Source organism: Leucopleurus acutus (assembly GCF_964270905.1).
Source record: "Leucopleurus acutus genome assembly, chromosome: 1".
In the NCBI taxonomy this organism is placed as follows: domain Eukaryota; kingdom Metazoa; phylum Chordata; class Mammalia; order Artiodactyla; family Delphinidae; genus Leucopleurus; species Leucopleurus acutus.
In genome coordinates this window covers 4,626,003-4,649,566 of record NC_139142.1, presented here as the reverse complement: position 1 = coordinate 4,649,566, position 23,564 = coordinate 4,626,003, and the positions used below count along the sequence as shown (strand labels likewise).

Here is a 23,564-nt window from a genome sequence, read left to right as displayed (position 1 = left end):
GCCAGACCCCCTCCCGGCGGGCTCGTGGCCTGGGTGTGGCCAGCCTGCCCCTCCCCTCTGGTGTTGTATGACCCCCAAGGGTAAAAGGGCCTCCTCTGAGTCACCAGCGTGTTTGTAGGAGTGGGTGTGTGATGGGACTCCGACCTGAAGCTGGAATGTGGGCCTCAGGGGACAAGAAGTCACTCCTTCCCCAAGAAGCATCATGTCAGATGGACTCAGAGCGGACGAGCCTGCCTGTCCCATCCCCAGGCTCCTCTCTGTGGTCAGACAGGGGCTCCATCGGGCACGGGCCACCCTCTGCCCTGGCCTGCCACCAGGGTGTGCACTCTGACGCTGTGGGCTGGACCCACAAGACACCAGAACCTCACAGGCACCCCGCTTCTCCCGACGTTGGGTCCATGTTCCACGTTAAATTTTCCTCTTTGTCATGTGTCTGTAGTGCAAATTAGGCTCTTTATTGTGACTTTGCAAAACTTGTTTGAAGTGAGTGAGAGAAGGGCAGCATCTGTCTTAGTTGGAGCTCCCAGACTTGGCAAGCTTGTGACACCGAGCCCCATGGCCTTGGGCAAGCCCCCTCCCCACCTCTCAAAGCCACCAACACCCCTTCTCCGGGCGGCAGTGGGCCCCTGGTGCCGGCGGGGAGTAGTTGGCCTGGGAACTGTGCCCCAGTCGGCCTCCTCTCTGAACAGGCACGGACCTGGGGAGCCCTGTGTTTCTGTGGCTCGCTTCTAGGTAGGTCTTATCTTCATCTGAGCGAGTTCAGTCCCATTCCTTACCCTGTGCTTTTTTCCCTGGGCTTGGTGATCACACCAAGGTTCCCTCAGACCTTCCCAACTCCGTTGGATAAAATACGCCGAGTACCTGATGTGAGCCGGCCTTGAGCAGGGAGTGATGAGTGACAGGCGTGGTCTCTGCCCTCCAATCACTGTAATATCAGAAAGTGGTGTGGGAGAGGCCGAGCAGTGGAGGCAGGAGGATGCAGGGCAGGCTTCCTGGCAGAGGCAGCTATGCAGTTGGGCCTTGAAGACGTGGTAGGTGAGGAAGGTGTCCCGGGTGGATGGGGGCCACACAGAGATGGGGAGGTGGGAAGCACAGCAGGTGATCCAGGCTTAGTGAGCAGGTGCAGAAGGCCTGCTGTGGGGGCGGGGGGGGGGGGTGAGTCCAGGAGAAGCGGCTGTGGGGATGGGCTGGACTCCTGACTCCATTGAGCTTGGACTTGACCCCATAGGGGTCAGACTTGTGTTTTCCAGAGATCATGTGATCTGCAGTCAGTGTGGAAGCTGGATGGGGAGAAAGGGGTGTGGGTAGAGGCGGAGGTCCCTTTGGTTGACTAAGGCACGGGTCCAGGAGAGATGCTGAGGCAGCCGCGTGAGCAGGGAGAGGCAGGTGGATTCTGCTGGGGTCTCAGACGCAGCAGCAGAGAACTTGGTAGCTAAGGAAACTGGGGGGTGGGGGGGCCTGCGGTCCCCACCTGGATCCTGGATCCTGGAGGTGGGGCCACGGCTGGCCTGCGGTGACTCGGGCACAGGACACTCCACGTGTTTGGCTTCTGATCGCACCGCTCAGAGAATCATGGGAAGTAACTCGGGGCGCGGGACAGACGGGAGTGATGACCAGCCGCCCGACGCTCCCGCCCTGAGATCTCAACACAAGAGGCATCTACAGATGGGCTGCACCCAGGCTTCCCGAAGGCCCTAGACCGTCCTGGAGGGTGGAGCCTCCTCCCCGTTCTCCTCCTGCCTCTGCCAGTGGGGCACCGTGGCCAGTGGGTGGAATGGGCCAGGAGGAAGGAGGCACGCCCCGCGCGCCCCTGGACAGACCTCTCCCCTCTGAGACAGAGGGCCTGTACTTCCTAATGCTAAGGACCCTCGCAGCTCAAGACATAACCACGTTTTCTGAGGTTAAGAAGAACGGGAGGCCTCACGCAACCAGTGTTGTCTCTTCCTGCCCCGTGGTGTCTAAAGTTCTAGCCGTCTCGTTTTGAGATGCCTCACGCGCAGGGACTGGAGCCCCCTGGGAGCAGCGAGGGCTGCGCTCGGTCCTCCCACCCTGGCCAGGCCGGCTGGCTGAGGGTGTCAGGAGGCAGTCCAGGCCGGCGGGCGGAACAAGGGGCACAAGCGCAGGAGCTCTGCAGTTCACTCCGTGGCAGCTGGCTGCCAGCGGGGGGTCCTGACAGCTGGTGGGGCCCGGTCAGAGCGAGGGTGCGCTCCCGTCCTCAGACCAGGGGCCAGGCGGGGGCTCCGGGGCAGGGGCTTGGCCCCGGAAGAGGGGCAGATCCGGGCACGGGCACGGGCCCAGCAGCCGAGGCCGGGTCTTGGAACAAGGCAGGAGTCCAGCTGTCAGGCCTGAGCCCCAAATGCTGGGCCGAGTGGGTGGCACTGTCCGCCGCGCGGACACCAGGCAGAGCCTGGGCGCTGTCTGAGGGCTGCGGCCCCTCACCTGGGACTCTTCTGGCCAGTCTGCCACCTGCACTCTTCATCCTACAGGCCGGTCTCAGCCGACACCACGGTGCGACTGAATTTAAGAAAGAAAGTGGCGTTTTGCGGGTAGTCTGAGCTTGGTTCTCCTGTTTACAGGTGTGTCACTTACCCTTTCTGGGCTGTTCCCTCGCCTGTTACAAGCCTTCCTGGGAGCTGTCCAGTAGGGTTGTGAGAATTACAGTAACTGTAAATTAAATTAAGAGAAGTGACCTGACACTGCTGTAAAGCAGTGTTCTCGTATTCTTTCTCTGGTTTCCTGAGAACAAGAGGAGAGGAGCCCGAAAGCCTGGGCCTCACGGAGTAGGAGAGAAAAGAGATGCCTTCCACCGCGGATTTTTTTTTTTTAATTAGGAATGTTTTTTCTTTATTAAACTTGAAAATTTTTCTAATGTCTATACTGGACATATTTACAGAAAAACCAATTTTTAGAAAGAGCAGAGTTATTTTATGTTAAATAAAGCAGAACAAGCATGTTTAGAGACAGGAAAAGAAAACCAGTATTTATTTCACACCTACTAATGTGCCAGGCCACCAGATATTTATGTAGTCACCTCTGTAAAGAGTACGCAGGCGTCTTCTCTCCTGCCCGGCCCCTGAGTTCAGCAGTTGGCATTGAACAAGGCAGGGTCAGGCAGGGCCACCCAGGGGAGAAATTCATCCTCAGGTGCTAGGAGGCCTCCTCCCGTCAAGCAGCTGGCCCACTGCCCACCACCTGGATCCTCTTTCCCCAACTAAAGCATCCACACAGGGGTCCGGAAGCGGCAAAGCAAGGCTCACTGAAAACGTGACTGAAGCCCGTACTGGGGCCTAGGACTGGGCACTGCTGAATATGGAAGCAAACTCCCGGCTTGGAAAGGACTGTCAAGCGTAGAAAAGTAGAAAAGGATTCAACCCGTGTTGTCACACCTGGGGGTGGAAATCGGGCCTTCCTGGGTGGGTAGATTTGGGACCTCGGTGTAGGAAGGGACCTGCTCCCTTGGGAGGTGAGGCTTGCGTTGCGGGGATCCTGCTCGGAGAGCCGGCCTGGAGGGCACCTGTGCTGGGCAGAAGCTTGCCCCAGAATCAGATGACCTGTTTCGGCTTTGAGATTCTGTTACTCTCTGTGCCGCTGTGCCCCTGGCCCAGGGGGCGCCCTGCTAATCTCTCAGCTGTTTGAAGCACCTGTGGGAGAAGCCTTCTGCCCATCGTGGATTTTGTCGTGCGCCCCTCATCCTAGAGAGTAGACGTGCCCCTTCCCCACCTAGGCAGCGAGGCGTGAGGCCAGCTTGCCCGGAGTCCCTCCCCCATTGCTGTGACTCCACAGTTCCCCAGTGACACCTGAGCTGGCGAAGAGAAGGAACAATCAGCTCCTTCTCAGATTGGAGCAAAAGCTTGATTTTCCTGTGAATGTAACACAGCACCAGTCCTGGTCTGAACAGGAGGTACACTCCACAGACCTCGCCTGTTCTGGGGCCCTGCCTTCAGGGTCAAGGGCAAGAATGTAGCCTGGAAGGCTCCACAGTTGCTCTGTCCTCTTCTGCCCACCGCACAGCTCCAGACGCCTAGATGCAGGCAGGAGGGCGTCACATCGCGGTGAGGGGCACGGGGCTGCGGCCCAGACCCGGTGCTGAAACCCCGGCTCCGACACATACCTGCCGTAAGGGTCATTCGCCTGCTCAAAAGGCGGAATAAAATGGATCTACTGGGTTCAGCGATTCCAAATTTTAGTTAGAACAGCTTTGTGGGACATAGAGAGGCCGGAGCCAGTTGTTGAGGGTCGAGGGCACAGTGGCAAGTGAGGAAGTGGCAACGGCAGGTGCAGTTTGAGAGGGAGGCCAGAGGGGTCAGGCGAGAAGGGGCGATTCTGAGCCGTGTGAAATGGCACCCCCTTTACCGGCGCCAAGGCAGGAGCCGCAAGAAAGGGAGAAGGAGGTTTGACTGAGAGGGTGAGGTGGGACAGGGTGTTGCAGGGCTGAGGACCAGCGGTTGAGACCGTCTCCGGTGGGACCAGAGGGCAGAGGCAGGGAGAGTCCCGGGGGTCCTTTCTTCTCTGTTAACCGCTGCGCTCTTGTGCTTCTCTGCCCCACAGGCTCCTCCAGCCAGCGTCAGGTGCAGAATGGCCCGTCTCCTGATGAGATGGACATCCAGAGAAGGTAACCCCCCAGCAGCAGGGGCCAGCCTGGAGGACACACCTGTAGCTGCAGCCAGGACTCCCAGAGAGACACGGGGGCGGGGGAACAGGCCTGACCAGAAAGGAAGGGGAGCCAGCTCACTGCTGCTTTGCCAGTGACCGTGAGAGGGTGTGGTTTCACGGGGGGCGGAGGGGGGGTGAGCTCGCCGGCGCTGCAGCCTCGTGATCAGCCTGGCAGTGTCCTGTGTCGTTCACTTATTGAGCACAGCCCTCCTGGGTATATTAGGAGGTAGTCATCTGGGGATTCAGTAACGTGGCCAAGGCTGTACTGCTGGAGATGGGCGGACGTGACCCGCCAGGCCTGTGCGACTGAGGCCCGTCCTTGACCCCATCCTGTGCTCTATCCGAAGGCCTCGTGAGCCCTGGTCCTGGCACTCTCTCGCTGGGTGCCCTGGGTGGGTGCCACGGCCTCTCTGGGGGATCGTAACCCCCTGCCTGCTCACCTCCCGGCGGAGGTTAAAGCAGACAGAGGCTGTGAGAGCACTTTGTGCGCTGCAGCTGCTCTTGGACAGCTGGGCCAGGGCTGCGCCGGTGGGATTTGGGCCATAGGGTGACGCCCTGCCCCCCCGGCCCCCTCCAAGGAGCCTCTTAAGTGTTAGAACTGGGAGGAAGGGCCAGTGCCATTGTCCTGAAGTTACAAAAGAGGTCGTGGTGGCCAAGGAGGGAGCAGCCCCCCCAGGTCACGTTGCCAGGTGAGGCAGCGCCAGGGCTTGAACCTGCTCTGTGCCTCCTGGGTGGGGACTCAGCGTCTCTGAGGGGCTTGGAGTCCCAGCTCTGTGGGAGCCGTGCTGCGGAGGCAGGCCTGGGGCCTGCATCCTCACCCGGGTCAGCGGGAGAGGGCGTGCCTGTGGTGAGACAGGTAGAGCCCGGGCCGGGAGCTGGGCAGGCGACATCCCCACCCTCACCTGGCTGTGAGACTCTCTCAGGGAGTTCTCTTCTCGAGCCTCTCCGCTGCTCTGAGCACCTTCTGGCCGCCATGGTGTACTTTGTGACCTTGGGCCAGTTACTGCTCTAGGCCTCGGCTTCCTGTTTGAAGGTAACAGTGTTAACGAAGGAAAGATGGGAATATGCTTCCCAGACTCAGGTTGGAGAGGTTCCTTTTTTTTTTTTTCCCGGCTTTTTAACAATTTATTTAAAATTTTAAAAATCATCAGATTTACCATATTAGCCATTTTTAAGCGTACAGATCAGTGGTATTAAGGACGTCCACGTCATTGTGCAACCAGCATCATCACCCATCCACAGAACGTTTGCAGCAAAAATGAAACTCTGTCCCCATTAAACGCTAACACCCGGGCTTCCCTGGTGGCGCAGTGGTTGGGAGTCCGCCTGCCGATGCAGGGGACACGGGTTCGTGCCCCGGTCCGGGAAGATCCCACATGCCGCGGAGCGGCTGGGCCCGGGAGCCATGGCCGCTGAGCCTGCGCGGCCAGAGCCTGTGCTCCGCAACGGGAGAGGCCACAACAGTGAGAGGCCCGCGTACCGCAAAAAAAAAACCCAAAAACAAACAAACAAACAAACTGAAACTCTATGCCCAGTGAACATTAACTCCCCCCTCCCCACTCCCATAGCCCCTGGCAGCCAGCATCCTACTTTCCATCTTTATGAACTTGACTGCTCTGTGTACCTAATGTAAACAGAATCATACAGTAAGTGTCTTTGTGGCTGGTTAATGTCACTGAGCATAATGTCTTCAGGGTGCATCCAGGCTGTATCATATGTCAGAATTTTCTAACTTTGAAAAAAAAAATTTTTTTCTTCCTTTTTAAAGTACGTAATATTCCATCGTATGTGTAGACCACATTTTTCCTATATTATTTTTCTTGCTTTGACATTTTGGCTATTGTAAATAATGCTGATATGAACACGATTGTCCAGTGGATGAAGGTGGCAGCCTTGCAGCGAGTGGCCGAGACCAGTTCCCCTGACCTCAGAGGTTCCTTTTTTTTTTTTTTGCGGTACACGGGCCTCTCACTGCTGTGGCCTCTCCCGTTGCGGAGCACAGGCTCCGGACGCACAGGCTCAGCGGCCATGGCTCACGGGCCCAGCCGCTCCGCGGCATGTGGGATCTTCCCGGACCGGGGCACGAACCCGTGTCCCCTGCATCGGCAGGCGGACTCTCAACCCTGAGCCAGCAGGGGAGCCCAGAGGTTCCCTTTTATTAATTCCCCTGGCCTGTCTGCTAGCCTCTCGGGAGTATCACATACTGCAGTTTACAGGGGCTTTTACACACTGTGTTTCATTTTAATCCTCACATCAGCCGTCAGGGGTTGTTACAACCCATACTATTTCTCACATGAGCCAACTGAAGCTCAGAGAACAGAAATGACTTGCCCAAAGTAAGCAAAACTTAGTAACAGAACCAGAACTGGCCCCAGCTCAGCCCTGTGCCAGGTCCCAGGGCTGCCTCCACCCAGAGAAGGGCCTGCGTCCTAAACACACCCTGCAGTTGTGCTCTCAGAACTGGTGAAACACCACGCACTTTATCCAACGCCACCCCCCAAGTCCAGTGTTCCAGGCCACTGGCTGCAGAGGGCCATTCAGTTTTGTCTGCAGTCGACTGTGCACAGACCGAGCGACCCCGGGAGGTCAGTCTATGAACCACAGGCATCAAACTGCAGAGCAGGGATCCTACTCCCCCTGCATCCCTGGCAGTCACCACGGAGCGGGGCCCAGAAAGAGAGGAATTGCGTGGTGCCCAGCAGTGAGGTAGGGACTCTTTAGGGTCAGAAGCGTCTTTTTCATTATTTTTTAGATCTCGGGCATAATCCTCACAAGAACCCCATGAAACAGGTGTTCTTATGCTTATTTATGGAGAGGAATCTGAGGCCCAGGAAAGGGAAATGACTTGCCTGTAATCACAAACCAGTGAATCCCAGAACGGGAACCAGAAAGCTCTCTACCTCTAAATGACCTTGCAGTAAACTCCGGGTCCCACTTGACCTTCCTCCAAGGGGAAGGCAGCTGGGCAGCCCCGTGTAGCTCTTCCACACACAGCGCGTACTGAGCAGCTGCTGCATGCACACCCGGCCCCAGACATCAGCGCGCTGTACACCAGCGGAGCAGACACGTGGCCCACAGCCTCCCGCTCAGCCCGCGCCCCATCACAGGCCTTCAGAGTTGCCTCTCAGCAGTTGAAGCCCTGCTGCCACCCGGGCCCACATGACTCCTCGAGCCCCTCCTCCCCCAGCATCTCAGCCCCAGGTTCTCTGGATGTGTTTGTGGGTCAGTGTGTTCACTCGTCCAACCTTGAAGAGCAACCCAGGGCCACTCGTGCGAGGAGCTAGGAGGTTAGTCCCCGCAGAGGTACACCCCGCACTACGGCGCAGCTTCCCAAATGGCCCTCCAGATGGAGGCCAGGCCGCAGCTGGATCAGTGGGAAAGGAAGGGGACAGGTAGCCTTAGTGTCCGCTTCTCTCACAGCCAACAATGCCTGACAGTTGTTCCAGGAAACTGAGCCAGGTGCGGTAAGAATGGGTGCCCGTGAGGTCGAGTCTGTTGTGGCCATAGGCCCCCAAAAGCTAGGCGAGCTTGTCCAGCCTAGGGGAGAGCTTGGTCTGCCCAGGTGTCTTAAGACTCAGCGGCTGCCGGCGCTCCCCTGTGTGAGCCCTGGAGCCAGGGCCTACAACTCTGCCTCTGTGAGCGGGGCAGCAAGCCCAGCAGCCGGAGCCTAGGGTGGGATGAGGCGAGCTCATTGCTGAGCCCCCGGGGGCGCCGGCGAAGCCCAGCTCTGCAGCCTGGGCTCTGACGCGGAGCCGCGTGGTCTTGCCCCAGGAGGTGAGACCCGCTCTGCTGTGTTTGCTTTTCAGACAAGTGATGGAGCAGCAGCGCCAGGAGTCTCTAGAGAGAAGAGCCTCAGCCACAGGTGAGAGCTTCCCCTACCTGTGCCCACTGGCGCCCCTTCACTAGATGGTGCCCAGGGACACACTGGGAACGCTGTGACCAGCTGCTGGTCGCACAGGCCTCAGAGCGTGACAGCCACGCCCGGTGAACATGGGGAAACGAGGGAACAGAGCACGGGTGCGGGGATTAGCTCAGCTTGGCCCAGCCCTGCCCACCGGCCTCTGGTCCTCCCCCGACTCATCCCCTGAGTAGAGCGTGTCTCACTCAGGCCCTGTACTAAGGGCTGAGGACACAGCGGTGGACGAGGTGGATGCACCCTCTGCCCCAGGGAGCTGACTGTCCAGTCAAGGACACAGACTAATGACCCTGGGTCACCGCGGGGCACATGCAGTTACCAAGTCAGTGCAGGGGTGGAGGCACGTGGAGGGGGCCCCAGCTGCCCTGGGGGTCAGAGAAGACCCCAGGGGAGGGGTGGCTTCAGTCCTGAACAAGTGACTGGAACTCAGCACAGTGAAGCAGAGGGGTTTTCTGGAACAGGGTAATGTTGATTAGTAAGCATGGGACTTCATAACTTACAAAGTACTTTCGCGTCCTTCGTTTCACTTAATTCTCTGGAGCCCTGTGAAGTAAGCAGGTGAATGTTTCCCTGTCTTACTGGTGAGGACCCCGGGCCCCAGCTGGTTGCAGAAGCCCCCGCTGGTGGGGATGCTGTCTGGTGCCGCCCCCTCTCAGCTGGGCCGCTGCACCCCTCGGGCTCCTGTCCCGCTCTGCCCCACCCCTGTATTACCAATGCGGGTCTCACCCTGTCACCAGGTCACCCTTCTCCATCACTCCTGAACAACCTGGGTCCTTGGCACGGGCTCCCGGTGCGCAGGCCCAGTCCCCGCAGACCCACTGCCCTGCACGCTCCCTCCCGGCGGCTCCTTCAGTTCCCGCAGGGCCTCCCCCCTCGCGCTCACTCACCCTTCACCAGACGTCACTCCCGCTCTCCTGTCCTGTCCCAGCGCAGTCATTGCTTCCCTGAGGAGGCCTTGCATGGCCTTCTGGTCGGGTTGGAGCGCCTCCTCACAGGCCAGGGCGGCCCACGTGCGCCTGCTCTAGGAGGCACTTGCCACCCTGCCGCGGGGACAGTTCTGCCTTCAGCCATGTGATGGGTTTGCTGCTACCAGGCCATGAGCACCGTGAGCAGGGAGCCTGTGGCCGCTTGTCCCCAGCGCCCTGCACGGGGCCAGGCCTGCAGCAGAGACTCAGGCGTTGGATGGTGGGTGGGGGACGGGGGACTGCCTAGCACGCAGCAGTGCTCCTGGACAGATGCCCCGGTCTGCCCTGCGACCCGCAGCTGCCTGCTGCTGTCCCCACAGGCCAAGGGGCAGTCACAGCTGTATCTTGGGGACTAACAATTGCTGAAGCCTAGGGGGGTGCTAGGAGCTGAGGAGAAACAGAGAAGGAAAATAAGACACAATTCGTGCCACCGAAGAGCTTCTTGTCCCACTGGAAGACCACAGTTAAGCAAGAGAAAGTTAGCGTAGCTCAAGGGCTGCTAAGCAAGTATGTGATGCCGGGCCCAGCCCGGCCCCCGAATGTAGCGAGAGACTGGAACAACGCCAGGTGCATCCCGCGGGGGCTTCCTGGAAGAGGCCACCTTGAGCTGTTCCTCATCCCTCAGGGGAGTAGGCTGCCCTCTGTCCCTGCTCCCGGGGAGGCGCCGCTGGGGGCTGGGCACTCACTGAGCGCACTGTTGTTTCAGGACCCACCCTCCCAGCGGGGCACCCCTCCATTGCAGCTGGCGCCCCCCTCTCGTGTAGCGGGCCTCCACCCCCACCCCCACCCCCTGTCCCGCCTCCACCCACAGGGGCCGCCCCCCCTCCCCCACCCCCCCTGCCAGCCGGAGGAGCCCAGGGCGCCAGCCACGACGAGGGCTCCGTGTCCGGCCTGGCCGCCGCCCTGGCTGGGGCCAAGCTGAGAAGAGTCCCGCGGGTAAGTGTCCCGGGCCCTGGCAGACGGGCGGGCGGGTGGGCAGGACGGACCAGGCTGGGGGACAGGTTTCTAACTGGCAGAGGGGCGGGCGGACCCTTTCCCGCCGGTGGGGAGCGCAGCGCCGCCCTCCCCAGCCAGACAGCACCTCCCACCTCCTCGGTCACAGTTACCCGGTTACTGAGACCACTGGGACAGGGCCGCGTGAGAGCCGTAGGTGCCTGCAGTTACGTAACCTGCTGCTAGTCCTTTACAAGCGAGGCAGGAGATCTCTGCCCTCGTAGATGAGGAAACCAAGGCGCAGGCACGAGCAGCTTGTTCAAAGCACGCAGGTCATCAGTTGCGGTTTGGACTCAGGCCCTGGGTCTCCCGCATTTAAGTCCACCAGCTCCCTCAGGCTCAGCTGGCCCTCCCAGCCTTCCGCAGCATCCTGGGAGGTGGGGCTTCTAGAAGGCCGTACGTGTGGCTGTGGGATTAGGAGCACCTGGGACACAGAACTGTGCCTCCTCCCCCCTCAAGCCACGCTGGCCTTGGCGAGGGTACTGACCGTGAGCCAGCGAACCTGGGGCGTGCCTGCCAACCATGACCCTCCAGTCCCGGTCGCTCTCTGGGCTCCAGCTGTGCCGCCAGCAGGTGGGGTTGGGGGACTAGATGGCCTCGACCTCTTCCAGCACTGCCATCACACGTGGCCCCGTCTCCCCTCGAGTGGCGTCCTGCCACGGACACCAGACCGAAGCGCGCCGTCCTCTCCCCTTAGCCAGAAGATGCGTCCGGAGGCTCCAGTCCCAGCGGGACCTCGAAGTCTGACGCCAACCGGGCGAGCAGTGGGGGTGGAGGAGGAGGCCTCATGGAAGAAATGAACAAGCTGCTGGCCAAGAGGTGAGTGCTTAGGCTTCCCCCAGGCCCAGCCACTGTCAGGAGCTGCTGCTCCTCAGCGGAAGGGGAAGCCTGCTTGGCCCCAGGACCCACTGTCCCCTGGGTTCAGCCAAGCAGGGGGACTGGTCGTCGCACTTTCCCTTCTCCAGGGCTCAGTCTGAGACACCAAGCCAAAGGAGTCCTCTGAGCTCTACGTCCTTCCTCATTTCAGTTTAGCAAGTGTCGTTGAAACACCTGCCACGTATCAGCCTTGTCCTGAGCAGAGAGAAATTTGGAGATCATTTCAGAGATCAATTCCAAGGGAAAATAGGAGTATTCCCAGCGGTGAACGTGTGACGAAGGGGCCTGTCTTGTGGGGGCCCTTACGGAGGACCCGGGAGAAGGGGTGCTGCGGTGGTAGGAGCCCAGAGGGCGTTACCCCTCAGGGACGGAGCAGCAGTTCCCTCCCCGTCGAGCTCAGCTCTGCGGCCCCCGCCTCCATCCTCACCAGCACATGTGCCTCCAGCTTGCCCAAGGCCATCAGCCTGTCACTATGGCTCTTCGTTGTTCCCCAGCTGAATCCCAGGCAGATGGAGAGATCAGACAGCTCCCTCTCAGAAGGGTTGCAAAAGCTTGGGTCTTACTTGTAAATGTGGTGTGGCAGCGGGAATGCCCTGATGGGGTTTCCAGGGCCATGGCTCACCCGGGCACCAGAGGACCCAGGAGTGGGCCTCACCTGTCAGCACGCTCCTTGTTGCCCAAGAAAAGCAACGGCAGGGGCCTTGCTCTCCCGTGACCCCTCCTGCCTTCTCTCAGTCTCCAGGCTCTTCCCGCTGCCCCCATGGCGGCTGACCCCAGGCGAGCGCTTTCTGTGCCGGGTCTTCGGTAAACCCACACGGCACTGCGAGGACACAGGGGAGACAGAGGCCCCCAGAGTGCAGGTAGCTGGTCTGGCACGTCTCGGCGGGGCCGGCCCAGGGCCCTGTGTGCCCAGCAAGGGAGGGCACAGGGGGAGGGGAGCAGCCAGGTGGGTCCACGTGCCATCACCAGAGGTGAGCCGGCGACTGCGGCCGGACAGTGCAGAGCAGCTCCAGGGAGCCGGGGCGCTTCACGGAGGAGGTTCTGCGCGTCCTCTGGGCCGAAGCAGCAGAGGAGAGCGTTCAGTGCAGAGGAGGAGCAGAGGTGGGTGTGGTGGGTGGAGTTACACTACCTGGAGAGGCTGAGACACGCCCCCTCCCCCCCCAGCCCAGGGCCTGGAGGAGGTGGACCAGGATGCAGGCTAGAGGGGAGAGCCTCGTGTGCACGTGCGTTAGAGTCCACTCCAGAGGGGCCTCGCATAAAAATAGAAGATTCTTTAAAAAAGGAAGTGTTCACACTCTCCCTAAGTCCAACACCAGTGCGTTCCCAGTGACTTCTTGGCCTAGATGGTTTAGACCAAACGGAGAGGAAGTTTCTGAGAACAGGAAAAGGCTGGTGTGCCAGGAGCCAGTGAGACGCCAGAAGCTGGTGGCAGAGCCGGGCCCACCGAGAGCACTCACCCTGCACGACCGGCAAGGGGCGGCCACGCTGCTCTGAAGCCCACCTGGGGGCGCAGGATGCTGGGTGGAGCCTACAAGGAGATGCGCGCGAGGGCTGCTTTCTTTTTTTTTTAAAGAAGATCTCTACTTCCACTTTGTACAGACAGCTAATTCTCTATCTTAATCAGCTTGCGATGCTATAAAAATAAATCAGGATGCATGGTTTATAAACAGAATTTTATTTCTCACAGTTCTAGAGAAGTACAAGACCACGGCACTGACCAATGCAGTGTCTGGTGAGAGCCCACCGCCTGGTTCATAAGTGGCCGTCTCTGCTGTGTCCTCACGTGGTGAAAGGAGCAGGGAGCTCTCTGGGGTCTCTTTTATTTATTTTTGGCTAGGGTCTTGTTAAAGCCCTTTTTTTTTTTTTTAAATTAGGGTATAGTTGTTTTACAATGTTGTGTTAGTTTCTACTGTACAGCGAAGTGCAGTTCCCAGTGCCATGCAGCAGGTTCTTATTAGTTATCTATTTTATACATATTAGTGTTTACGTGTCAATCCCAGTCTCCCAGTTCATCCCACCCCCACTTCTCCCCTTGGTGTCCATGCGTTTGTCCTCTGCGTCTTCGTCTCTATTTCTGCCTTGCAAACAGGTTCATCTGTACCATTTTTCTAGATTCCACATATGTGCGTTAAGATATGCTATTTGTTTTTCTCTTTCTGACTTACCTCACTCTGTATGACAGTCTCTAGGTCCGTCCATGTCTCTACAAATGACCCCATTTCGCTCCTTTTCATTAGGGCTTCTTTTTCTTATCTGTCAAACAGGCATAGTAACAGAGCTTAGCTGATCAAAGGTCCTTGCGGAGTCGCTGCCTCCTAAGTTGCTGAGGCCTGTCCCGGCAGTGGACCAGGCGGGGGAACCGTGTCGCTGGGAGCTGCTCGATGCCGAGCGTGTCCACAGACACTCAGCCCAGGGAATCTTCACAGGCCTGGAGGGGCCTGGTCTGCTGGGTATCCTTAGAAGATTAAACGCAGGCTCTGGGTAGGAGCAGAATGTCACGGGCGCGGTGGCAGTAGCAGGCCAGGCAGGAGCTGATGATGCTTGCACGCAGCGTTGGGAGTGAAGACGGGCCAGACAGCCCAGAAACAAAGTGCAGAGCCAGAAGTGAGCGGGCCCACTGTCACGAGGAAGAAGTCGGGGATGAGTCCCGGGCTTCTGGGAAGGGCCATAGGTGGGTGGGGTGAGAAGATGAGGAAGGAGCCCCCTGTGGCCGGTCCCTAGACAGAGACAGCCAGCTGGTGGCCCTCACCCCCACCAGGCCAGCTTCCCTCCTGACAGCCAGCTACCTCGTGAGCTCCGAGAGCTTTGTTTGTGTCCTGGCGGCTTCACCGAGTTGAGAGCCCCCGGGGCCGGATCTTTGGAGAGTAGGAAGGGGTATGTGTGTAGATTTGGGAATTAGCCAGAGGTAGACCACCACTGAGGCCGGAAAAGAGCAGCGAGTTCTCAGTGTCTGAGAAGGGGCTCATCCCTGCGGGGAGGTGCGTGCCGTGACTAGAGGGCGTCTCTTGGGTTCTTTCCTTCCTGAGCACGTGCCGCTCTTCATGGTGTCCAGGTCAGGGAGGACATGGCTGCTGAGCTCTGAGGGAGGAGGAGCTTTAGGGCGATAGGAAAAGGCTTCCTCCTCCGTCCCGCAGGCGGCCTGCAGACGGGATGCCCCCAGGCTGACCTGTGGTGGGGGCAGCTCTCCTGCCCCTCGTGGCCAGGCCTTGAGCGTCCTGGGAGGACAGCGGCCACCCGGCCGAGCCCAGGTCCCCCGGGACCTGGACAGGGTGCGGACCAACCTCCTCGGCCTTCAGGTGCTGTAGACAGAGATGGGGTGCCCCCACCCCACCACCCAGACCAGTTTTGTGTCCAGGGTCCTGGGGCCAGCACAGAAGGCCTGGACACTCACCCGGGCATCGCCACGGGCCAGATGGGTGCCTGGACAAGTCTTCTCCTTCACACGAAACAGGGGTCACACCCCAGCAAGGAGTCTCTGAGGACCAAGCTCTGTCCACACAGAGGCGACGTCTGCTCTGTGTGGAAACCTTTAGGGCTGATTGTATCTTCTCCCTCCTTGTGTTAGGAGAAAAGCAGCCTCCCAGACAGACAAGCCGGCTGATAAAAAGGAAGACGAAAGCCAAACGGTAAGCACACCCCACGGCCAGCCCACCCCGGCTTCCCCAGAGGTGTGAATGGACCGGGCCTGCGGGACACCGTGTTGGGACATACACGCGGTAGATACTTCGCTGGGTGATTTGTAGGAGGGCAGGGGGACAGGGGTGACAAGAGGGACAGGAGGGGGTGGTGCAGGGGGACAGGGCCTGTGGGCGCTCGTGTCCGTCCCCGCTGCACCGGGTGGCAGGCCTGTGCTCACTGAGCATCTAGCAGACACTGCTCTGCTTTGGAGCTCGCAGCCTCGCAGGGAAGGCAGGTAAGAGGCAGAGAAGCAGGACTCGCCTGGGAGCGCCCTGAGGGAAGGGCCTGGAGGCTGGGAGCTCAGAGGGGCAGCAGACAGATCTCAAGGGACTCGGGGGGTTGGAGAGTGCAGTCGCAGTAGGCAGTGTCTGCTTGAAGACCAGGGCAGTTATTATTTTCAAATTATTCCTGTTCTTGAAAGGCTTCACTTGAGTCCGTGGATTACAGCAGGAGCCACAGGGGAGCTGGGCAGAGGAACCCAGCGCTCTGGCTCTTGTCCTGAGGGGGTCCTGGAGCCTAGTCTATCCACACAGGTTCCAGGCTCCCGCCGTCACTAGGGTGGCTAACACTCTTTCCCTCTGTGTTAAGCTTTCCCTGTAAAAATAGACTCCTACTGAAACGGCTAAGTTTAGACCTTAACTACAGATGGCATACAGGTTGCATCTCGGTGGCAGGAGACAGAAGAAATATTACAACCACCAGGCGCCAGGGTACCGTGCCACCCCCGTCAGCAGGGCAAGGCTTACCGGGTGTGGCCCCCAGGCTCCAGCCTTGCCAGCGGCCCTCCCTTCCCCTGGTCCCCTCGCCTGGCACATGCGGTCCCCTCGGCCCCAGCAGCTAACTCCTCCTCGGCTGCACTTCTCTGTGTAAACAGTACTCCCTGAGAAGCAGGCTCCCGACCTCCAGGCTAGTAAGGCTCTCTGCTACGTGGACCCCGGGCCCCTCTCCCCACCATGCTTCTCCCTGCCCTTAGCACACACATTTCTGCTTGTTCAGACTCACTCGTTCCTGCTGGATCGTGAGCCCTGTAGGACCAGGCGTGCATATTCCACTGTTCCCATGCCTTGCACAGAGTATGGAGTTCATCCAGCTAACTCCCCACTAATTTCTCAAACTGCAGAGGCCTGTCTGGCCAGGAGCCCAGGAATAATTACAGGTCTCCAAAGGCGCCGGCCAGTTCCCGCCATCACAGCTCCAGCCCCGGTACCCAACCTCCCTCCTCCCTGGTCTCCAGGAAGAGTGTGTTTCAAATCCCAGGGACCCAGGAGAAATCTTTGACCCCAAGGGTAGAGTTTTCTTCCTCTGACTCTCCTTTTTCTTTTCTTTCCTTTCCTTTTTTAAGAAGCCTCCTGGTCACTGGGAGTTCTGTTTGCCTTGGTCCCCAGCAGTCAGGAGGCCCTGCCCGCCCGGGAGCAGCCTCTTCCAGGGCAAGGGCTAGGGCAGTTCCACACACCAGAGCAGGTGCCGCGTGGACGGAGACACTGGAGACTGGCTTTTCTTCTTTCTTTTTTCTCTTTTCTTTTTTGTTTTTTTGGCCACGCTGTGCAGTTGGCGGGATCTGAGTTCCCCGCCCAGGGATTGAACCCAGGCCCTCAGCAGTGAGAGCACCGAGTCCTAACCACTGGACCGCCAGGAATTCCCTGGCTTTTCTTTTTTATACTTTTCAGTGTTTTCCAGATCCTCTTCATTGAACATGTACTAGGTTTATAATTAATGAGAAACAAATAAGCATTAGTTAAAGAAGGAAAACACCCCAAATGTGGAGTCAGATGTGGCTCAGGCGGGCGCTCTGCCGCTTGCTGGCCACAGGCCAGTTATGTCACTGCTCTAAGGAGTGTTCATGGCATGAAAACACAGCCCCCAGGCGCTGGGCCAGCAGCCTCGGGGCAGGGGTGTGGGCACGGCTGAGCCCTGTGCGCTGGGAGCGAGGATTCTTGTTAACTGTTTCTGAAATAATAATAGGATGACACAAAACAACTTACTGATTTTTTTCAGTTACTCTAACTTCACCCATAATGGCTTTCATTCTTGCCTGTTTCCTCTGGGCCCTGGTCCCCACGCATACGTGTTGATTTATATGGTTTCATTTATTCCACTCTCTCTTTAAACCAGAACGCTCAGGAGACTTGGCCTGAGACCCACGCCTAGCACGTTCTTTTGCCCCTGGACCAGCAACTCCCAGGTTCATTCAGTCACCACGCAGATACAGGGTGGGGGTTCCTGATAGGTCTGATAGGTGCCAGGTCTGCTCTCGGCGCGGGGACCAGGCGTGAGCAGCCGTGGTCCTGGCTCTCACAGGCTCGCATTAGGTGGACCGGGCGTGGTGGGTCCTGATTGGAGCGCTGAGCCTGGAGTCCTGGCCCTGGAGGTGGCCGTGAGCGTCCGAGAGCCCTCACCCCAAGGCTCGGATGGACCAGATGGGAAGCAGAGTTGACGTGGGCAGTGGCAGAAGGCGATTCTTGGCTTTGGTCAGCATTATGCTAGTTCCGTCTCGTCAGGTCGGCTGGCTGTCTCTGGTCAAAAGCTCCGGGTAGGGCGTCCCTGGTGGCGCAGCGGTTGAGAGTCCGCCTGCCGATGCAGGGGACACGGGTTCGTGCCCCGGTCCGGGACGATCCCACATGCTACGGAGCAGCTGGGCCCGTGAGCCATGGCCGCTGAGCCTGTGCATCCGGAGTCTGTGCTCCGCAACGGGAGAGGCCGCAACAGTGAGAGGCCCGCGTACCGCAAAAAAAAAAAAAAAAAAAAAAAAGCTCCAGGTAGCAGCTGTATGTGTTTTGCTTGAGAAAAATGGAGGAATTATGATTACTTAATAAATGCCATTTTCCTAAGAGTGTAGAATCTTTCCCAAATATGTGCGATAATAAACGTCAGCTTGTGTTACTGCTGCATTACTCACCTCCATTACAAGTGTCGCCACAGACTTATTCCACGGGCAGAGCAGACACGCATGGGCCGCCTTCGTGGGGCCCCGCTGGGAGCCAGGCACGGGGGTCCTGGGTGGATAGGACCATGGCCTCTGTGCTCAAGGTAGGACACAATAAACTGACTGCTGACACAGAAAAGTGCTGAGGACAGAGACGGAGCACCAGGGCCCTGAGCCCTGCGAGAGCTCCCAGGACAGGCGGCACCTGCCCCGAGCTCTGAGAGGAGCAGGCGTGCAGGACAGAGACGCGCAGCGGCCGTGTCTGGGGCATGGTGGGGTGCACGGGCAAGCGGCCGGAGGCTCGGGGCTCCGCCTGGCCCACTGGTCAGCAACATTGATGAACCCGTAGCCTGGTTGGGCTAAAGATAACCTTCAGAGAATTCTGAATTCTTTTTTTCTTTTTTTCTTTTCTTTTTTAATTTTTGGCCGCGTTGGGCCTTTTTTGCTGCGCGAGGGCTTTCTTCTCTAGTTGTGGGAGCAGGGGCTACTCTTCATTGCGGTGCACAGGCTTCTCACTGCAGTGGCTTCTCTTGTGGCACACGGGCTCTAGAGCTCAGGCTCAGTAGTTGTGGCTCACGGGCTCTAGAGCGCAGCCTCAGTAGTTGTGGTGCACGGGCTTAGTTGTTCCGTGGTATGTGGGATCTTCCTGGACCAGGGCTCGAACCCATGTGCCCTGCATGGGCAGGCGGATTCTTAACCACTGCGCCACCAGGGAAGCCCCTACATTCTAAATTCTTAACGCTTCCTCCTCTCCTGTGAAAGAGAAGTGAAGTGCTGGGGTCTCTAGGACTCAGGCTGTGTCCGTACCCAGCCTTGACCAGCAGGGCTGACCGGAAGCGGGCTCCTCCCAGGGCTGTGGAAGGGTCCCGGTGGACAAGGGGTGGCGGCGCCTCGTGAGGGACAGTGAGTCTGTGGGCAGCGCCGGGCCCGGGGTCCAGGCCACGTCCACTGTGTCCCCCTGCAGCCTTCTCCTCCCTGACTTCCGTGGGGTGGACCACCTCCCCACCGCGACCTGGGGTTTTCATTGGTGAATCGTATTTGTTGTTTCACTGATTATAAAAATAATATATGTTCGTTGGCTAATTTGGAAAACTGAGGTTTTCTAGATGACCTGGCCCAAAGGTCCCCCACCCAGCCGGCCTTCCTAAGCAGGCCGACAGCAGAGCCTTTCTCTTCCATTTCAGGAAGAGCCGAGCACCTCTCCATCTCCGGGGACCCGAGCAGCCAGCCAGCCCCCCAACTCCTCAGGTAAGGCGCACCGCCCTGCCGGCACCAGCACGGGGTCTTAGCACAGGAGGGGCTCTTACAGGAAGGCGATCTGATCCCCCTGCCTCACTTTACGGTGAGCAGAGAGGCTGCGCTGGTGGGGGGCTCCCCGCCATCTTCGCGGCCTCCACGCCGAGCCTGAGCAGGGGCACCCTGGAGGAAAGACCGCCCAGTCTAAGCCTCGCGTCTCCCAGCCGGCCTGCCAGCACCTACCGAGTGGTGTGGGAGACCGTGCCCTGGGGCTCAGGTTCCCGGCCTTGGGCCCGTGCTCCGAAGAGGGGCACGTGAATGTCACGTTCCTGCGCCCTGCAAAACGCCAGCTGTGACCCATGTTACAGTGATTAGCAGTGAGTCTCGCTCGCTGAGAAGTCAACCAGACAAGGCGGTCCTGAACCCCGCGTGGAAATCCCCCAGTCTGAGCTCTGGAGCAGGGGTTGCGATTAGAAGAGTGCCTTGAGGCTCTACGGTGGGAAGAAGCCACCGCAGTCGGTCACTCATCCAGCGTTTCAGTGTCTGCTCTGAGCCAGGCCTGTGCTCCTGAGCACATGGTGCGGTGCAGGCTTGGGAGAGGCGGAGGGGAGGTAGCGCCCCCGCCCCAGCCAGCGGAGGGCAGCTCTTGCCAGGGGCTGGCTGCTCGCTGGGGCACGGCTCTGCCCCGCACGGGCCTAGCGTCCTGACTCTGTTGGCGCATCTGCCTCCCTTGCGAGGCTGCGGTCTGTGCCCTCTCCTTCTCAGGCAGTGCCACCAGTTCTTGGTGAGTGACTGCATGAACAGCTCACGTCCCGGTGCATGGGTTGTTCCCAGTCTAGGAGGTTGAGGCTCAGTGTGTTTAAATGGCTTCCTCCAGGCTGCATGCCTGGACCCTGGACGTGGTCCCCGCTCTCGTACCTGCCCTGCAGGCCCAGCGTGGGCCCGTCGGCCTGCACGGTCTCCAGGCTCAGCTCAGAGTGGTTGGCCCCCTGCTGCCCCAGGTTTTTCCTTCTGCCTCTCTGCTCATCCTGCAAAGTCAGTGAATTCTGTCCAGCTCAACAAATCTCTTGAAGTAAAGTGAGATGTAGTTTAACACCAGTTAAAAAAGAAAAAGGAAAGACAAATCAACTTTGAAGCCCAGGCTGGGAAAGAACCAGCTGCAATGTCGGGGGAGACACCAAGGAGTCAGGGGACAGGGGACGCACGTGGGTCGTGGGCCTGGCCCCTGAAGGCGAACGTGGACCCCGGGCTGCCCTGAGAGTGTCCTGGTGGGGGCCTCCTGTGCCCTGCTCAGCCCACTGCTGGAGTCCCAGGTCGCCTCTGGAAGTCGTAGTTAAGAGGTTCCCTGACCAGCTGGCTCACGTTCCAAGGACAGACCCAGTCATGGTGAGAGAGCTCAAAGCCAGGCCACAAGGTCAACCGAGTCGAGGGAATAGAGGCTCATGTCCTGAGGGCGGGGAGACGCCGGGTGACAGCAGGGCCATCTACACCCTGCCAGGGCCGCCTGGGCCAAAGGGGACTGGAATAAGGAGCCGGGTCTCAGCTGTGACGGGGGAGCACGGGTGGGCCTCCTGCCCGGGACGCTGTGGGATGGGGGCCACTGAGCGCCCTCCCAGCTCTGAGGCGCTTCATCCATGACGTGAACCGACAGAGGCCGGCCGGAAGCCCTGGGAGCGGAGCAGCTCGGCGGAGAAGCCCGTGTCCTCCTTGCTGTCCAGGTGAGCTGCCCCGGGAAGGCTGGCCCTGCGCCCGGGTCGGTGGGCCCAGGCGGGCGACGGCGCCAACTCACCTCTCTGTTCCATTCCGTTCCACCGCGCAGAACCCCGTCTGTGGCCAAGAGCCCCGAAGCTAAGAGCCCCCTTCAGTCGCAGCCTCACTCTAGGTACCGAACAGCCCTGCCTCTGGGGCCTCCTTTGTCCCTTGCCCGTGACTAACACCCCGGATCCCACCTGTGTCCTGTCATCTAACAGTCGGCCCTGGGAAAGGGTGGTCTGTGCTTCGTCAGGGACAGGGCGGGCCAGCTGCTTCCTGTCTTCTCCTAGACAGAGGGCCCCAGGCCAGGGGAGGGGAGTGACTGTCCAGAGAGGCAGCGAGGTGGAGCCGGGATCGAATCCCAGCTCTGGCCTCGCTAATTGTGACACCGGGCAAGCCAGGGGACCTCTCCGAGCCTCCACTGCTCCCCCACGCCACGAGGAGGTCTCTTCATCCCTCGCGCACAGGGTGACCATGTGTGGACAACAGCTGGACACAGGAAATCTTCAGCAGCCCTGGCTGCATCCCGCAGCTCAAAATCCCGGGGGCTGGCCCAGCACCCCACCTCCTCTCCTTCCTCTGCCTTTTCCCCGGAGATACGCTGACCATATTTCCCAAACCAAAAGCTGATGTGATAACAGGATGGGTTGTTTGAAACTGAGGTCGCCCAAAAAATCGAGAGACGGTCACACAGTAACTGTGGGCCAAGTGTGGCCTGAATTTGCAGGCTTCTAGAATCCGTACTAGGAAGTGTCTTCAGTGCCCATCACAAATTGGAGGGGAACAGCCCAAATCCCAGAGCAGGTGGAGTTTGAGCCTGGTCTTGCCAAATCAAACAAGGTGACCAGAGAGCTCCAGCCGGCCCAGCAGGAGTGGCGATGACAGATGCGGGTGAACGGGGATGAGGGGTCTCGGCGGCGGCCAGGACTTGTGAAGGGCCTTTGTCAGCCAGGCCCTGAGCTGGGCCCTGCAGGCCCCTGCCTGCGAGGAGCTCATTTTCCTGTTGGAAAGGCCCGTAAATAAGACAACTGTGAGTTCTGAGAGGTGCTCTGGGGAAGACGTAGAGGGCCGCGTGGTGGACGGGGCTGGGGAACGGGGGTGCTTTAGCGAGTGGGCCTCTCAGAGGTGGCATTTGAGTTGACCCGGGTGAGAGGGAGCCTGCCCCGTGGAGACTGTGGGCACGGCCCTCCAGGCCGAACGAGCGGTAAGTGCTAAGGCCCTGAGCCTGCCACCAGCCTGGCAAGTTCAAAGAACAGATAGCAGGCCGTTGTGGCTGGCAGGTGATCGGACGTGGGGAGGGCAGAGGGAGGCACGTTTAGAGAGGCAGGAAGGAGCCGCACGGTGAGAAGTGTGGATTTTATTCTGTGTGCGGGCCCCAGTCTCCAAGCTCTGAGCAAAGGGCGCCGCGATGGAGTTGCTCTCTGGGCAGCTCGCTCTGGCTGTGAAGCGAGAGGTGGACCGGAGCCAGGCAGGAGCCAGAGCAGCCGGGGAGGCGAGGCGGCCGGGGCTGACCTGCAGCTCCCAGCAGAGCTAGCTGCTTCCTGGTCATGGAGTAAGGACGGGCGGCCAAGTTCTGAGCGGCCAGGCGTCCCTCACAGGGCAGGAGCGTCGTCTAGGGCATTCCTACACGGAAGAGGGCTCTCCGGCTGCAGACTCACAGTTGGGGCGGGTGCCGCAGGGCTCACAAAAGCTGTCGGGGTCACCATCGGGGGCACTTTCCAGGTCTGCAAATGGGGGGACCGAGGCCCAGAGAGGCGCAGTGGCTTGTCCAGGTGACTGGAAAATTGCTCTTGGAACAGGGACTTGAAACTACAGGATGGGTGTGACGGATTCAGGGATCTCAGGCCGGACCTCTTTCCACATCAGGACCCAAAGTTACTTACAGACTCAGTCAGGACCACATTTATTGAGTCTCTTTATTGAGTTCATCCAGGAGGGGTGCAGGAGCACTTTTTCTTTTCTTTTTTAACCCAGCTTTGTGCACTGGACGCTAAAATTTTATTTACAATAGCATTCAGTGGGTTTTTTTAATCCAGTTTTATTGAGATATAATTGACATCTAGCGTTGTGTAAGTTCAAGATGTACCACACTGTGATTTGATATACGTGTGCATTGTAAAATGGTTACCACAGTCAGGTGGGTTAACTCGTCCGTAACCTCACACAGTTACCTTTTTTTGTACGTGTGTGGTGAGAACTTTCAGATCTATTTTCTTCGCTCCTTTCAAGCATACGATACAGTATCGTTAACCATAGTTACCGTGCTGTACGTCACACCCCCAAGAGGGAGCCCATCTGATTAGCGGAAGTGTGTGCCCTTGGACCACCTCCACCAGTTGCCGCCACCCGCCAGCCCCCGGCAGCCACGAGTCTGCGCTCTGTTTCTGAGTTTGGCTTTTCTAGATTTTACATATAAGTGAGATCATGCGGCATTTGTTTTTCTCTGGCTTAGTTCACTTAGCATAATGTCCATGTTGTCACAAATGGCAGGGTTTCCTTCTTTCTTGTGGCAGAATACTCCATTATGTAACCGTGTGATGTACATATGTACACGTGTGTGTACATACACTCA

General features: G+C 58.9%; 1 protein-coding gene across 2 annotated transcripts in view; it reads left to right on the top strand.

Annotated features, from left to right (window-relative positions):
* Positions 1 to 23,564, top strand: part of EVL (Enah/Vasp-like) — a 164,446-nt gene that overhangs the window by 137,026 nt on the left and 3,856 nt on the right. Inside the window, exons 4-11 of one of the 2 annotated variants that reach the window (XM_082839593.1) lie at positions 4,549 to 4,612; positions 8,460 to 8,515; positions 10,241 to 10,470; positions 11,225 to 11,346; positions 14,969 to 15,029; positions 19,189 to 19,252; positions 20,892 to 20,958; positions 21,060 to 21,122. In XM_082839593.1, the coding sequence (XP_082695719.1) occupies positions 4,549 to 4,612; positions 8,460 to 8,515; positions 10,241 to 10,470; positions 11,225 to 11,346; positions 14,969 to 15,029; positions 19,189 to 19,252; positions 20,892 to 20,958; positions 21,060 to 21,122 (727 nt within the window). The remainder of the gene's footprint in view (positions 1 to 4,548; positions 4,613 to 8,459; positions 8,516 to 10,240; positions 10,471 to 11,224; positions 11,347 to 14,968; positions 15,030 to 19,188; positions 19,253 to 20,891; positions 20,959 to 21,059; positions 21,123 to 23,564) is intronic. The other variant, XM_082839594.1, reaches the window with a different exon arrangement.